The 17,937-nt window shown below is 40.0% G+C and overlaps 1 protein-coding gene across 1 annotated transcript in view; it reads left to right on the plus strand.

Annotated features, from left to right (window-relative positions):
- LOC139729670 (monocarboxylate transporter 3-like) overlaps positions 1 to 17,663 on the plus strand; it is a 44,102-nt gene extending 26,439 nt beyond the window's left edge. Inside the window, exons 2-4 of the mRNA XM_071640597.1 lie at positions 6,216 to 6,356; positions 7,281 to 8,207; positions 15,361 to 17,663. Of these exons, the coding sequence (XP_071496698.1) occupies positions 6,216 to 6,356; positions 7,281 to 8,207; positions 15,361 to 15,488 (1,196 nt within the window). The 3' untranslated portion in view covers positions 15,489 to 17,663. The remainder of the gene's footprint in view (positions 1 to 6,215; positions 6,357 to 7,280; positions 8,208 to 15,360) is intronic.
- The last annotated feature ends 274 nt before the right edge of the window (positions 17,664 to 17,937 follow it).

Raw genomic sequence — 17,937 nt, forward strand, 5'->3', positions numbered from 1 at the left:
AAGGAAATAAGACAGTTGTGACTCCATTCTCTAGAACCTCCTTGGTTTTATCGACTTGAAACAGTCCCACTTGTTTAAGGTAGCAGAATATTTGTATGTAGATTATTATTGAACAATTTACCCTAAGAGGTATCATTTAAATAAACTTCTTCCGTTAACTCTTGCACTGAATGTCATGAACGCGACCGAACCCGAGCGAGAGCGAGCGAAACGGGAGGGGGGGGGGGAGGAGGAGGGTGATGTGGGAGGGAGGTGTCCCCCTCCCACGGTGAGAACTTGTTGCACTATGATGTTGTAAATGGTGCAATTTTATTCATATTTGCATGTTTCATCGACTTGAAACAATCCCACTTGTTTAAGGTAGCAGAATATTTTGATGTAGATTACAATGAACAATTTGCCTTTGACATATTGACATATTTGCCCCCCCCCCCCCCTCCTCGTCCTCCAGGATCGACGTCCCTGCATACGATTGGGCCTTTGCATTCTTAGAATGCAAATAAAAATGAAAAAAATTAATGAAAAATTCGGAAAGCTGTTAATCCCAAAAGTATACTGTAGTTTTTAATGGGAAACAAAGCGGGGAAAGGGTTGATTGAAAGAAGATATCCCCTCCCTTCCGTGGTGGATCTTTTGTGTGTTTGTTTTTGTTTTTGTTTTTGTTTTTTTTTTTTGTAACTGAAGTGACAGAACTAGTGCACTCTTAAGATAAACATTTTGGAATCTGTCAATCTAAAAAGAAAAAAGGAAGAGGACCGAAAGGGGAGGGGGTATCCCCCTCCCACGTGAGATTTTTTTTTTTTTTTCATTTTGAGAATTGAAATTCTGCAATGTGGTGCACACTTATTGGATAAGATATTTGGACAGTTTCGCTATCAAAAAACGCAAGACTTTTTTTTTCTCATTTCGGGAATCATTGGGGATCAGAATGATATGTTTGCCCCTCCACCCTCCCCCATCCACGCCCCCGTCCTCCTGGATCGACGTCCCTGCACAGAGGGTGCCTTTGCATTTTTAGAATTCAGATGAGAATATCTCGTAATCAAATCTATGAGGTAATCTGGGAAAACTTCAACCCCAGAAGAGTATACTGTTTTGTTTTGGGTTTTTTTTTTTTTTTTTTTTTTTTTTTGGGGGGGGGGGGGACCTTCCATTAATTGAAAGTGTCTAGATATCTCCCCCACCAACGGAACTTTTGCATTTTGTTAAACTGAAGTAACAGACCTGGCGCACGCTTTAGATGAAACATTTTAAAATCTGTAAATCTATAAAGTGTATTAAGTTGAAAGGACTGTACGGGGAGGGTATGGGAGGAGGTAGGCCTGTCCCCCTCTTACACGAGGGAGATTTTTTTTTCCAGAATTTAAATTCAGCCATCTTTGGGTGAAATATTTACAGTTTTCTATCAAAAAAGTAAGAACATTTCCATATCTCGGGAGTTACGAGGAGGATAAAAATGATATGTTTGTCCCCATCCCAATACTTTTATGGGGGAACCATCCCCCCCCCCCCCCATCGACGCCTCTGCATATGAGGGAGCTTTTGTAAGTGAAAGATCTGCCGCACACTCTTTGATAAAATCAGTGGCGTACCGTGGGTCAAGACATGGGGGGGGGGACCTCGTGGAAAAGTAATTTTGGGGGTGTGTATGCTTGTGCGTGCGTGCGTGTGTATGTGTGTGTGCGCGTGTGTGCGTGCCCTGTCAGTCTGCAAACTTAATGGGGACTACACATAACGGAATGTGATACATTCCACAGCGCAGTCATTGAGCAACATTGTAAGTTTTCCTTACATGGATTATGGAATGACGGCATGAAACGACAAATTACTGGCAGCAACAGCAGGAAAATTGCATAACGATTAAATGCGAGCGAGCGGAGTGAGCGAGCTTGAAAATTTTGACATTTTACAGTCCAAAAACTGCCGTTTATAGCTACATTTTTTCGCTTTGGAAATTAAGGGGGGAGGGGGCGCACCGGGCGCAACTGCTGACAATTACTGGCAGCAACATCAGGAGAATGGCATAACGATTAAAATCAAATGAGAGCGAGCGAAGCGAGCGAGCTTGAAAATTTGGACATTTTTACAGTCCCAAAACTGCCGTTTGTAGCTATACTTTTTCGGCTTGGAAATTAATGGGGGGGGGGCCGCACCGGGCGCAACTGCAGGCAATTACTGGCAGTAACATCAGGAGAATGGCATAGCGATTAAATGCGAGCGAGCGGAGCGAGCGAGCTTGAAAATTTTGACATTTTACAGTCAAAAAACTGCCGATTGTAGCTATATTTTTTCGCTTTAGAAATTAAGAGGGGGAGGGGGCGCTCGGTGCGCACTATATCCCTCTTCAATTATGGTTAAAAGAAATCTTAGAAAAATATCTTATTTCTCAATTGATCACCCTTTCATGTCGATTTCAAAAGTAGTTTACTAACCCTTGAATTACCATTTTGGTGTCTTTTTTTACCAGCGGATTTGGGGGGGGGGGGGCACGTGCCCCCAGTGGGCCCCCACCCCACCCCCGTAGTTACGCCACTGGATAAAATATTAGGAAAAACGTCAATATCAAAAGTGTACAAAGTCTATCGAAAGGGATCCAGTAGCGGAGCTTTTGCATGTTTATCATTGCAATTCAACGATTTGGTGCATAGTTCTGGCGGTATTTGGACAATTTTCCATGAAGACAGTTCGAGATTTGTCCTCATGTCGGGAATTGCTTGGGGGACAAATGATTTGTCTGCCCCAACATTTCCGTAGGGATGGGGGAATGCCCCTTCCCCCCCCCCCCCCCCCCCCGATAGATTCCATTCCTGTGTATGCCCATAGATGTATCCTGACTGAGTCATCAGAGTCATCATTGTTTCAGGAATGATTCAGGAAATGGAGGGGGGTTTAAATTATGGCAGTGTAGTTTTGTTATTGCTTGTTTGTTTGTTTGTTTGTTTTCATACATAATTTGCAGATGGTCCCGAGTTGCTCGCGTTATAGCATGTTTACATGTAGGCCTATACGCTATTTGACGTTATCAACGTCTGGACCATACCTTATGTCGATATTATTTTCTTCGCGAGCGAGCGAAGCGAGCGAGCGCTTGAGAAAATTATGTAGGCCTATACATTATCCTGTAAACGTATTTAGAGAGAATACTGTTCAGCTCTGTTACCTGTGTGAAGGCGGGCGTACGAACGTCATGCAATATGCCAAAATTAATACAATCACATTTCTGCTTCCTCCATTTTCCCCTCAAATTTCAGGGGGGATGATTGTACAGGCCATCCCCCTCTCCTCCATTTCAGGGGGGGGGGGGGGATATATCCCCCCCCCATCCCCCCCCCCGGGATTTACGCCCATGTCAGGAGGGGTAAATGAAACTCATTAGATTGCCTAGTGGGATACTTATGAAAAATAAAACTGGTTCCGTGGGAACATTGAATTGAAAATATTGGGAAGTGCATTTGCGTTGTAATTAAACATAAAACTGTGACTGACCGAGATGAAAAAAAAAGTACAAATCTTTGATTTTCAAAATCTTATATCTAGTAAATAATGGATCTGAATGAGAACGTGGCGGGACACAAATGATATACGAAGTGATTTTTTTTTTGTAACAGTAGTTTATCTAGTAAAGTTTGATGGGCACTACCCCATGCTAGGAGTCCGTAATTAAGATAAGGTAAAACTAGAGAAAATACAACGGCAACAAACAGGATAATGGAATATGAAACTTGAGTCTATTAATGATACCAATATTACTTGAAATTATTGTACTAATGTTAATAATATGCGGCCTCCACGAAAGTTTATCGTCCACCGTGATACGTGCAGAGTCATCAGAAATTATATCTGTGCGTAAAGCTTCTATGGAATTGCTAAAAAGTCAGTTTTCTGGAGATTAAGTGATAATTCATCATAGCTCTTATCCACTGAGTTACTTTTTCTTCAATTCGGAATTAACGATTCGTACGAGAGTACCTGGATTTTGGTGAGAAAAGAAAATATTTGAATCATCAGCAAAGAGTATAAATGAGAGTATGTCACATGATCTGCAAAAGTCATTAATGTAAATAACAAAAAGTGAAGGTCCTAACAAGCTACCCTGTGGGACGCCACATTTAATGAATCCTATAATAGACTAGAGTTGTTCTCGTTCTCGTTCGAATTCGCTGCTATGTAATCTCCACAGAGAGATGTTACAACACTTCAACAATACCAAAATTATGCCTACCGCCTGTTAAATTTCACTACAAAGTTTAATTGCTTATATATCACCAATCTTCCGTTCTTTACGTTGAAAAAAAAATATTGTTATTAAGATTCTAGCTGTTATTAGTACACCATTCAGTTCACTCTCTTTCCCCGCATACTTGCAAGACTCTATACGATTCCCAAATACACACTGAAGTCGAGACGAAGCCTTTACGTTCTTCATGTGAGATGCACTGTCCATTCTAATACAATTGTACCAAGAAATAAACATGGATGGGAATCGCTCTCTTTCAGTTATAGGATCATGCAAACTGTAGAATCAGTAACATATTCCATTGCGCCAACTTTCATCTACAGGAACATTCAAAACTGAACAAAAGACGTAATTTACATGTTCCTCGCACATTGAGGATTACGTATAACTGCAATCCATAAAGAATAGAAAATTGTGTTCTTTATCAGGGATTATGTTTCTTTTTTTTTTGTCATTTACTTCCCTGTTGTCATGTTTTGTATATGTAGGCCTTTGTATATTTTTCTTTCTTTCTTTCTTTTCGAAGTGCCTTTGGCACCGAAATTGAACATGTGCGCTATACAAAATAGTCACTACAGGTGTATTATCATTATTTTTTTCAAAACGAATTTCACGAAAGGTATACCCATGGTGGCATTCAGAATGCAGACGTAGAACTTGTGAAACACTGCTAGAACTCTATTCGCGTGGTAGTGGGGGTGTGGGTTAATGTTGACCCCCCCCCCCACCCCCCAAAAAAAGTGTAATCACCAGTAAATAACACAGAAACATACTCAAGCGACACAACGTGTACATACTAAAAATAGGACGATTTTCTTGCCCTGCAAATATAGGAATGTGTGGGACTGAGTGTTATGTCGAAAGTAGCAACTTAGTCGCCACGTTAAGTCTGGAATCAAACACTAATATTCGGTTATGAAGTGTAATTTTGTTAACCAAATCACATCAGAACTCCCACTCAACTATTAATAGATACAGTCATGGATATTAAACTGACAACACTTAATCTATAGATTTGAAATGATTAAATTTCGACCCAATGTCCTGTACTGTCGCAGTACATTTCGGCCGCTGGCGCTATCGCTGCTGGCAGATATACTGTGTGGGAGTAGGGACACTATTTCCTGACAGTGTTGAAAAGACCTAGGACCATATCGCCGGTTGAAATCAGGATATTACATCCTAAGACATTAAATCCTGAAATCTGACACGGAGATTTGGTTCCCCGGAGTGTTTCTCCAGGGGGGACATAATCGCCTACTACACCGGCAGCCCGAACTAGAAGTTGTTTACAGGATTGACAGCGCGTATGCATGCAATTCATCAAAGGAGCCGCCGCGCGCACAGACGATCGGCAATCTACCATAGGATTTAATACAGGCAGTGCAATTGTACTGAAGTAAAGGAAGGAGGTGTGTCTCATTTCAGCGCTTCCTATTGGCTACATTCTTGAACCCATTTTATAATCATGTTTATCATTACCTAATAACATCACAGATCAATATTATGGTATTTTGAGGTCATTGACCTCTAAAGGTCATCAGAGGTCAAAGGCAGAAACCTGTCAATGCCCTGTGGAATCAGAAGATTTGTAGTACAAATGCATATTTAGTGCAGCGTAACCAACGTCTAGGCCTATCTTTCACAAATACCTCCAAACCTCAATATTCTGATATTTGAAGTTCATTGACCTCTGGAGGTCATCAGAGGTCAAATCAGACTTACCTCCCGATCTTTAAATGAATCTTATGGTATGTACTAACCGGCACTGGTGAAAGTTTCATGCTTTAGTCAAATTTTGCATAATTCTCATTATTTTGAGGGCTTAACCGCTCCACTACAACTAAAACTATTATCTTCTAAGGGATGAAATCGCAGTTCTTAGATGGAAGTCTCCATTTTAGTTCGCCCTTACAGTTCAACTTTTGTAACTTTTATCGTCATCTTTACTATTCAATGATTAACACTTTGCTTTTAGGTCCCTTTGCACAGATGTTGAACCAGAGGTTAGGCCCACAACCCACCTCACTTACAGGGGGCATGTTAGCTGGCGGAGCGATCTGTCTCATGTATTTTGCGCAGACACCATTACATATCGGAATATTATTCGCTATTGCAGGTAGGTAATATCATATCCCAAACTGGATTCAACTAACCCAAACTCTCTGCAGCTAGCAATTCCTCGAAGTTTTCAAAAAATCTTTAAAAATCATCCTTTCCAGAGATAATTCGTATAAAGGGCATTTGACTGAGTACTTCATAGAAAATGTGCCATATAATGTCATTATTATTATTATCATCATTATCATTATCATTACTATTATCATTATCATCAACGAGCTAAGCGCCTTGGTAACACGCCTACAATGAGACGCATTTCTATTGCCAATATTGACATACCTTATGGTCTGGTCTGTATTCTATTGCACGATCTGTGTAGTAAAGTCATCATCTTGTAGTATATAGAGCTAAATATGGATGTCATTCAATTACAATCCATGATGATTTTGTAATCCCGTGCCATGATGTAGGTGCACTCATGCAGTATATCAAGAAAACTATACAAGATTAAATCCTCACCTCAGCACATGATTATATCCATGAGTAACACGTGTATGACCACCAGTATTACATGATGTAATTGAATTCTTTCTAACAAAATAATGAAACACTATCGATATGTCATAATTGTTAACACATATGTTTTCTGTAGGGGTAAACATTTGCTATTTTCTGCATTTGCTATTTTCTGCATTTGCCTTGGAAAATTTTCATTTCTTTTTTCCCCTTTTCTGGTTGAAAACATGACACTGAAGGTTACCATGAAGTCGTCAGGGATGGGGTACGTTTGGTTCCTGTTAATGTTGTTGAAGTTATGTTTAAACATGGACAAAAACTATCTGGACGATGTATATTGCATTGTAGGCTGACACGTAGCACATTGCAACTAATACCGAATTTCATAGTTCATAATATCATGATACAAACAAAAGTCTGAATTACACCTTTTTTTCACCACCCATACATCATTCATGTCTTTCAGGTCTCGGATTTGGGATGCTATTTCAGACTGCCTATGTCGTATTAAAAGATCATTTTGGCGACGATTTTGGTTCCGCAAACACACTTTCCGTTATGGGGACTGTGATAGGAATTGCGGCGTTGCCAATGTTGACCAAAGAACTATACGAAGCCTATGGCTTACATGGAACTTTCCTCGTGCTTGGAGCGCTTACTTGCAACCTTATTGCTGTTGGTGGAACGATGAGGTACCGGAGAGGAACGGCAGGGATGCGAAGTCGTGACTCTGATTATATGGCCGTACGATCGTCTGAACCTGAAGAGTCAACGAAGAATGAAGACCAAGACAGTATAACTGATCACTGCAAGAGCAATGAAACCTCCAATGATATCCCCTGTAGCGAACATACCGAACGGTCATGTCGTCATTTTCCCGGATCTGTTATGGAATGTGTTTGTCGCTTTCTCCTTGAGCTCTTCGCCATTGACGCCATCAAGAATGAAAGATTGTTCGCATGTTTCTTCTTTCCTTGTCAACTTTTAATGGACTGTGTTTACATTGGTTATACAATTTTTTTGGTGTCCTACGGTCTAAGCATTGGGATTGACCCCACCTTAGCCCCTTATCTCACCGTCGCAAGTGCGGGTGGAGGTGTTATTGCGAGAATTTTGTTGGCAATTCTTCTACATCTAAAACCAGGATGGAGTCCACAGTTGTATGTCGTTTCCAATACCATTGTTACAGTCGGATTTTTCTTCTTCCCCGCCAGCAAGTCATTCCTTTATGCAATGTGTTGTTCAGTCGTTGTTGGTTTGGGATTACAGGGATGTACTGCATCTTACCACGGAGCGATGGGCATCCTTGTGGGACCTGATAACTTCCCAGGGATCATTGCCGTTTCTTTCTTTGGAACAGGACTAATATCTGCTGGAACCGGTGCGACTGTAGGTAAGATTGATGAATTAAACTCATCTATGCATAGCTGTATTTCTCAGTAAACTTCATTCAACTTATTGTTAAACGGTACTGGTGCTACCCAAAGATAATTGCTGAAATAATTGGCATTGATATATCTCCCCCGCCCCCCACACACACACACAAAGTGTCAAACATGTCTTCAAATGTATAGAGAGATTTTATGTTCACATGTAACATTTCCGCAAATTACATGTACTTCGAAGTAAACAAAAAAAAATACGGAAGAAGGCTCAAACATTTCCATCAAAAGACCATTAGTTCCATGTAATCCGATGATCGTTTCAATCTCGGGGTATTTTTTTTTTGGGGGGGGGGGGATATAAAATGTCTGAGTGGTGTGCTCGTTCCTACAAAATTGCTGACGCAATTTCCAATCATTAAATGGAAAAGACACTCGATCATTAGGCCTACAACTTTGTGTAAATTGTGTGAATGCAGAAATATCAGAAAAAAACACATCAGTGATGTTCGAGAGAATTTACACAATCCGTTTGAAAGTTACGAATTTGTAACTTTTCGGTACCGCCATTGCTTGTTTGGAAGGCTACAACAATTCGTAATATCACAGTAGGGCAACGATTATAAAGAACGGATAATTCAACGTATTTTCAGTTTTCTTTAGCATGATGAACGAGCTTGTGTGGTTCACCTCTTCCATAAGGCACGGGGCATTACCCTCAACATGTCAGTAACGAGTAAACGAGAGGAAATAGTGTGTACTTTTCATTAACCTATTAACTAATTAAATTTTGTCCAATTTTCTTCAAGCGTGCGCTGATGTGTTCTGACATTTTTGTATTCAATCAATTCATTACATTTCTGTTTTTATTCCCTTTAAAGAGTCAGTCTGCCTGTGTTATCGATTTGTAAATTATCAAAATCTTGAACATTATAATGGTGGTGTTTGCGATTGTCATTAAAATATGCAAATTTTGTGGGTTTGTTCTACTCGACCGATATACTGCTAAAACCATCATTAGTTTAAACGGTGAGAAGAAAAATAGACAATGTACAAAAAGCTGAAAAATGAATTAGAAAAATATAATTAAGAATGAAAGGAATTTATTGATGCTCACATCAGGCGATATTCATTGTGATATCTTTTTCAAACGACAATATTATTTAAAGCTGTCAGCAGAATGTCACCATCATGTTGGTAAACAGTATTTAAACAATAATGCATATTATTATGCTGACAGGTTATGCTGACGGGTTATGGACGCGCGCTTAGCAGGCTGCCGTCTTCTGAATCGCTCTCCTAAAACATTGGCCTTTGAGCAATATTTCGGAAGAAAGACTGTATCATTTATGTATCAGTGTGTTTATTGAACTTCTGTGACCCTGCTGGACTTTGTTGAGAAACATTCGTCTATGAGTTTTCATGGAACCAGGCATTTCCTTCAGCTTGGCTTTCCTATACTTGAACTGAAGTCGGCCATTTACTCGGTTACATACATCCCTATACAAGTAAGTGTGTACCATTCACTTTCATGCTGTGCGAACAAGCTGAATGAGAATCCTTTGATAGAAGAATGAACTTGAGTGGACATAAAAGGAGTGGACAATGACCGTGACGATCGCACACAAGCTATGCGATGCTCTGCTCATTTACCTTCTTGTGTGTCTACACTGCGTTGACTGTGGTGTTAAACAATATGGCTGCCCCCATACCCCGGATCAGAGCTTCCGTATATCTATGACTCGCAAGGGATATCTGAAAGTTCCACTACGATATTATTCAAACTCAGACGCTACTTTTAATCCTCCACTCATTTGTTGCGGTGATGTGCATCCCAACCCTGGTCCCTCTACTTCAACCATTGATACAGGTTGTAGGATTGAAAGAAGCACTCGCTACCAACAAAGTCTGCACTACACCAGCAGTCAGCTCAAAACCATTGGCTCTGTACAGATCACAGATGTTGCTCCTTCTATTTTAGACAGAATCAAATTCTTGGGCCTACAACGTAAAAAACCAACCCATCGTGGCTGCCGTGCTGGTAGACGTAAGCTGAAACACTATTGCCACCTGATTCAAACTATCATTCGCCCTAACAGGTCAATTTGCTCAATTCGCCAACCTCGAGGAAATTCCACCAATCTCATCAAAATATCGACGACTCGGGACAAAAAGAAAAATGTCACAAGGTTGCCTTCCGTATACCTGTGTAACGCCCGTTCTGTCAATAACAAATTCGACGAACTGTCTGCAATAATTCTTGACCATGATGTTGACATCTGTGCCGTTACGGAAACGTGGTTCAAACATGACATGCCCCTAGAGCACGTATCCATCCCCGGATATACCATTGCCTCAAAAGCAAGGACCAATCGTTCTGGCGGAGGAGTGGCACTTTATATTAAACACGATCTTCATCCCTTGCAGCCGGAGGACGTGTCAGTTCCTGACAACCTTGAGGTTGTATGGATTCGGGTTCGTCCAAATCGTCTGCCCCGAGAAGTCTCATGCATCTTCTGCGCAGTTGTCTATTACCCTCAGCCGGACAACCTGTTAGCCACCCAACTTTTAGACCATCTTCAGTCTACCATCGATCTATTGACAACGAAACATCCAGATGCCGGCTTCATCGTACTTGGTGATTTCAATCGACTCAATCTGCAACCTTTACTCCTTGACAACCGCTTCAAACAGGTCGTAGATAACCCAACGAGAGGAGATCGCACATTGGACAAAATAATAAGTAACATCAGCAACTTGTACAACAGTGTGCAACTTCAATCGCCTGTAGGGCTTTCCGATCATGCTGCTTTGTTATGGATGCCGAAAGGCCCCCAGGTGAGATCTAACGCAACAAAGACTGTCTTCAATAGACCGATGCCAACAAGCGCAATATGTTCCTTCGGCCGATGGATTAGATCATACGATTGGCCAGAAGTTTTTCTGAGTAATGACGTCAATGATCAGTGCACCGCTTTTTATGACAGGCTGCTTGAAACAATCAACACGCATTTCCCTCTTCGTAAAACCAATGTGCATCCTCGCGACAAACCATGGATAACGTGTGAAATCAAATCATTGATTCACCGTCGGCAAGCTGCCTTCCTTCTAAACCACGATGATGACTGGAAACGTTTGCGCAACCGAGTGAAGAGAATGATCACGACTGCAAAGTCTGATTACTACTCCACTCGCGTACAACGGCTGAAAAGATCCAATCCAGCTGCTTGGTAGCGACAGATTCGTATCATGACAGGAGGAAGGCGGGATGAACCTTTGATCTCAATTCCTGGACTGGATTCTGACGATACCGGATTGATCGCCAGTGCCATAAATGATCACTTCGTGTCTGTAACAGAATCGTTCGACCCACTGACTTCGGAGCATCTTCCTGCGTTTCTACCGGCGTGTGAACGGTGTCCTGATATCTATCCCTGGGATGTTCAGAAAGCCCTTTCGAGAATTAAAAGAAACGTTGCTGGTGGCCCGGATAATATTTCCTCCCGATTTCTACGTGAATTTTCTTATGAATTATCTACACCACTTGCACACATAATAAATACATCTATCCAGGAAGGTGTTGTGCCGAACGTTTGGAAACGCGCAATTGTGATCCCCGTTCCGAAAACGTCTCCCCCGTCCCTCGAGAAACTCCGTCCAGTTTCCCTCACTGACCACATTGCCAAGGTTGCAGAAGGTTTTGTAGCGAAATGGGTGATGAGCGATATGGCACCCAACTTGGACCCCATGCAATTTGGCAACAGAAAGAGCCTGTCAACTTCGCACTGCATCATCAATGTGCTGCACAACATCTATGTTAATGCTGAGAAATCAAAATCATCGTCTACCCTAGTGGTCACCGATTTCACAAAGGCCTTTGACCGGATAGACCACACAACAGCAATAACGAAGCTCGTCCAGATGGGAGTCCGCCCGTGCATAATACCATGGATTGCAAGCTTTCTTTCTGGACGTCAGCAATGTGTGCGCTACAGAGGATCCTTGTCTGACTGGGCATCTCTCAATGCAGGTGTCCCCCAAGGAACGCGTTTGGGCCCTATCATATTCCTTTCTATGATAAATGACGCAAAGCCACTACTACCCATTCGGTCCTACAAGTATGTTGATGATATGACGCTGGTGGAATGCCGCTCTGGGAATGACCAATCTGAGATGCAAGCGGCTGTCTCGTATTTGGCAAATTGGTCGGATGCTAACATGATGAAATTAAACCCTATGAAATGCACGACAATGGAAGTTAACTTCATGAGAAACACGCCACCATTGTTACCCGTATTACTAGGAGATCATCAGCTCGAGTCTGTTAAAACCATCAAACTTCTCGGAATTCTCATCCAAAGCGACCTCAAATGGGAGTCCCACATTAATGACATGTTGAAACGTGCCAATAGGAAGCTCCATATGCTCCGAGTCCTAAAGCGCCATTGTTTACCATCCCGCGATATGTTGACCATTTATGAAGGTTACATTCGCCCAGTGCTTGAATATGGAACCCCTGTGTGGCACAGCGGTATTACGCAGAAGCAATCTGAAAACATCGAAAAGATACAAAAAAGAGCCCTCCGCATCATCTTCGGTTGCCAGTACAGTACTTACTGTGACATGCTCGCCCAGTTAGGCATGATCACCCTGCAGGAAAGGAGAAAGATGTTGTGTTTGAATTTCATACAAAAAACTCTGAACAATACTGATCAATTCAAGAACTATTTACCTCAGAAACCAAGAAATGAAAGACTTTTAAGACATTCTCAAAAAATACCTGACTTTTTCTGTAGAACAAACAGAATGAAGAATAGCCCCCTTCCTTTTTTAATTCGTTTGTATAATACTCAATAGAATATGTGATTTATGGATTGTCACTCTCACACCAGCCTCAGCCTCTCTCTCTCTCTCTCTCTCTCTCCCTCTTTCTTTTTTTAATGGGTAGATGTGCTACATTTCTTTCTGTATCCGGTTTTCAGCCATTTACACTCATCAGCCCATTTGCAACATGATTGCGATTAATCGCCGTTTCTTGCAAATTCACCATGGAAGCATGTTATTGGGTTCTTTTGACTAATATTATTCATCAGGGGTCTTTCAGACAATTATTTCAGTGCCCTGGCTTTATTCAACCTCTGCAGAGAAGAAAGCCCACACCACTTTGTACACTGAACAACAAACCACCAGCATAAAAAAAAAGAAGAGAAATCAAACTGAGCTAATGCCTCTTAGAAAATAACAGACGCCATATTAATGCCGAATAGGGGAGTTTATACGCCATAATTGATGTATGTGTAGATATTTCCCCTTTTTATTTGATTGTACCGTTCGTAGAGGACACTAGCAAAAGTAGTATGCCAACGCCTTTTTTTTTCCATATATGGGTAAAGCCTGTTTGAGTTTATCTCAATTTTTTGTTTCACCTGTCAGAATTTTTTAGTCCTAAACAGACTTTCTGATTTCATTTTGATCGCCACGTCACGTTCCTCTGTTCGGTGTCATGTGAAATATGAAATTTTGTATTTTGAATAATCTTTTTGATATGAATTTAGTGTTTTGTATAATAGTAGTATACTTTCTGATGAATGTAAAGTCTGAGTTTTTGATTGAGGTTTTGTAATAGATAGTAAGGGAATACGAAGAGGTTGAAGTAGGGAAAGTGAAGAAGAGGATGGTAAAGTTTATAAGGCGGGGGGAAAGAGAAGAAGAAGATGAGTAGATGAAAAAAAAAAACAAAGTTGGGGTTAGTCAGGTCATTTGTATGAACAATAGAGATTATTTATGAAAATGAGATAACAACTGATTTTATTTTCATATGTGTAAGATCTGAAAGTTTTTTAAGTGTTTTGATATGAATATGATTATATATAATATATCTTTTTGACAGAGAAGAATATAATCGATGTTTTACTGATAGTTATATCGCCCATACACTCTGTGTTTTGTTATTCAAGTTCAGCCTTTTGCAGGCACGCCGAAACTTTCTCTTTTTGATATAACACTCAACTTTGTTACAAATCGCATGTGGATTCATTATTGTTAAGGTTGGTTTTTTTTTTCTTTCTCTCTTTGTAATGATGTGTTTGATTATGGGCCCTCCATTCATTCATTTATTTCTGATTTCATCTCATTTTTTTTTTTCATTTGCCAGAATTTTTTAGTCTTAAGCAGATTTTTTTAGATCAGTTTAATTACCATATTATGTTCCTCTGTCCTGTGTTATGTGAAATAAGAAATTTTTTATAGTTTGAATAATTTTACTGATACGAAACCAGTGTTTTACATAATACACTGCAATAGTATATTTTTGATGAATGTATATTGATTTTTTTTTTTTTTTTTAGTAGAGACTAAAGGGTATTTTGATTTTTAATGATGAAAAGTAATAATGTGTGATTATGATAAGGATAATTTCAGGGAATAAGAAGACGCTGAAGGAGTGAAAGTGAAGACGAGGATGGTAAAGTTTATAAGGAGGGGTAAAAGAGAAGATGGGTTAAAAGAAGATGAGTAGATGAAAAGAAAGTTGTTTTTTTTAGTAAGGTTATCTATCAAACAAAAGAGATTATTTATGCAAATAAGAACAGAGATGTGAATAATTGTATTTTTTGTTTGTTGATGGTAAAGGTCAATTTTATTGTGCAATAGTTAATATTTCTAATGTATGTTTGTATATTTGAATGTATTCATGATGATCTTTGTAAAATGTCCGCAATTCAGCCTCCTGGCTGCAAGAGATGTTATTTAATAAATACCTTTCAATCAAATCAACTCCATTACAATTATTTTGATGATCAGGAAAAATAGAACAGTTGCATTCGATATCTTCATCAAATCACTGCTCCCCCGTCATAGTATGAATATAGTAAAATTATGTTTTACCAGTTTGTGCTGATTGAAGGTTGGTTCTATTGGTTTTAGGGGGTTTAAGTATTATCGAGAAGAATAAAGTTCGTCGTAATGTCAGTAATGGTCAACTGGTACAGTAGCACATGACCATTCAGAAAACTCATGGTATTCGTTCTCGGATGATTTCCGAACTACTTTAAAACTCCACGCCTTAAGGAGTAGGAGAGAATATCAACACTCATTTTAATGATGCCCTATCAAGGTGTGCGACAAACTCCGTTTTTACCGTTTCCTCTTTTTTCTTTACCTCAGGATATCTCTATGAAGTCATGCAGTCGTTTGAAACAGTCTTCATGCTACTCGGAAGTATGACTGCCGTGATTGTTATCCTAAGTTCCATTTACCTTTGCATCCGACGGAAGGACAGCACAGCAGGATAAGATTACAACTGACGAAAGACGATGTCAATGCGGCATGTCGAGTTAAAGGTCTTTAAATTCTGAGGTGCTGCTTTATATTAGGTTATATATTGATAATGATAATAATAAGGTCTTGCAGGGTGGCCTCTTCAGTGTTGCCACTGTTCTACCAGAGGGCCCTGCCCTTATCATCACCCTATTGTTGCCAGGTACCCACTTATGAAATACACCGGGTCGAGAGGCATATTGTAGGTAAAACATCTTGTCCAAGGACATCGGCACTGGGCGGGATTCGAACTCGCGTTCTCCGATCGGGAGTCGAGAGTTTTATCCACTATGCCACAGCGCTCCCACACTTGCCAAAAGGTTAGGGCTCGATTGCCAATTATGCAATTGAAACCATGGAAATAAATGAATTTATATATTATAGGTATGTGAACCACTTATGTCGGAGTTGTTTTGTCTTGATCACACATGTGACTATAATGTGGCTCTATCGTTTGGACTGATCTGTTGCTGGGCATATCAAATGTCATTGCCATTGTCATTGTGACCACAGATGAAAACTATATACTGTAGCAATTGATATATACTGTACGTTCTACCTATACTTCATACACTATTTGAAGCCATTGGTTACAGTGACGTGACAGGCACTATGTAAGTGATTTCATGCAAACATACACGTTGAAGACTTACAATAACAATATGACTGGGCCAAAAATGACACGTGGTCAGACATTGACATTTTCACAAGGTACTATGTCCATCTTGGAAAGGACAAAACAAGGAGAAGGAAGCAATACCCTTTACAATACCATACCGTATACCTTTAATACCTTGCTTGCCTGTGTGGCAGAATAATGAAGAAGATATACGGGTACACAATACGATGGAACAGTCTGTATGTATATCGATAAGGCCCTATGGTTGAACTAAAATAAAAACAAGATGACGTAACTGCATGATGTCATCAATGTAAGATAGAAACATCATGTTGTGCATGCTGTGTGCATGTATGTTTTTTAATGCCCGCGTCGCTCAATCATACACTGCTTTATAATACAGTTCAAGTTGAATTCTACCTCAAAATCAATTTACTGTGTTGTAAATTCATGTTGTGTTGTCGGTTCTGAACAATTCGGGTTCATGGGATGAGCTCACTCTAATTTTAGAAAATGGCATGTCATTTACAATGAGAATTACACTTCAAAATGTGTTTTGAAGTAAAACCGCAGGTCTTTTTACCGGTGATTTTTTAATCTATGCACTATAATAGGCCTAATGACCATACTATTTTGTTTTACTTCGCGCCAAAACTCGCCCGCAAAACCCCATTCAACAACTGGGATCCCACCAGGCGGAATTCAAATTCCTGTCCCATTCTTACCTAAACGATGTTTTTGTATATGTGTATCAGCCAAATGTTTACTTTGTGTTTTTTTTTTCCGCGCAGAAATTCTCTCTTGAAACCCTCTTCAATAACTGGTATTCAAATATAATAAGTCACCTCATTGTTTGTTCAGGTTAATGATCTAAAATTCTGAAAGCAATTAACACGTTTAGTTGTTTTGCTGGAGGTATGAAGTGTTCTCCTTATCCTCTTCCCATTAATACCGAAACGGTGTTTTTGTATGTGTATCAACCATAATTATGTTTGCTTCTGTTTTATTTCGCGCCGAAATTTTCCCGCGAAACCTTTTCAATAAATTAAAGTTTAGTTTATCAGGTTAATGATCTACGAATTTGAAAGTAATGACATGTTAGCAGAAGGCACGTAGTGTTTTTCCCTTCAATTCGGAAATGTTTTATAGTTATATAATATGCTAATTTTCGACCGGGGCATGCAACGGGCTCTTGCCCATCAGAAGAGACCATGTCAATGACCTCAGAATTTAAAGCGTTTTTGTTTGCCGGCGATAGTCTACCTTACTATTATACACTAAACGTTTTGCTTTACCTTAGGCAACATTCTTTGAACTTGGTCAATTGACATCCTGTCATTTTATTTTTTTTTCCCTTCCTTGTATCTTACACGCCCGAATTGAATGTCTCAGTCGGCGACAAGACAATCAAAACTAGTAGTTCAGTGCTCTTTCGCTTCGTTTGTTCGATATTTTTTTATCTATTACTCACTTCTCCCACTGTAATTTTCTGTTCCCTGTTTTAACGCCCCCCCCCCCTTTCCCACGCTTTCCCACCAAGCGGTCGATGGTCGGATACCAGATTTGCCCACACGTGCAACACGTATGCATATAGAATGTATTTTATTAATCTTTGACACAGTTTCTCTGTAGTTTAGCACCTATTATTTTCGTTCACTGCACCCAACACCATGGCCAAACACATACTACATGTACTCACGTTTTGTTAACAGCGAACCTGTGCAGCTGTTTTGATTTACAGACCCTTAATCAATACTTAGGAAAAAAGAATTTCATTAATTATGGATATTGAATCCGATATTGAC

This window comes from Diadema antillarum, unplaced genomic scaffold (assembly GCF_040938485.1).
Source record: "Diadema antillarum isolate AM-2024a unplaced genomic scaffold, OU_Dant_1.0 seq00000248_RagTag, whole genome shotgun sequence".
In the NCBI taxonomy this organism is placed as follows: Eukaryota; Metazoa; Echinodermata; class Echinoidea; order Diadematoida; family Diadematidae; genus Diadema; species Diadema antillarum.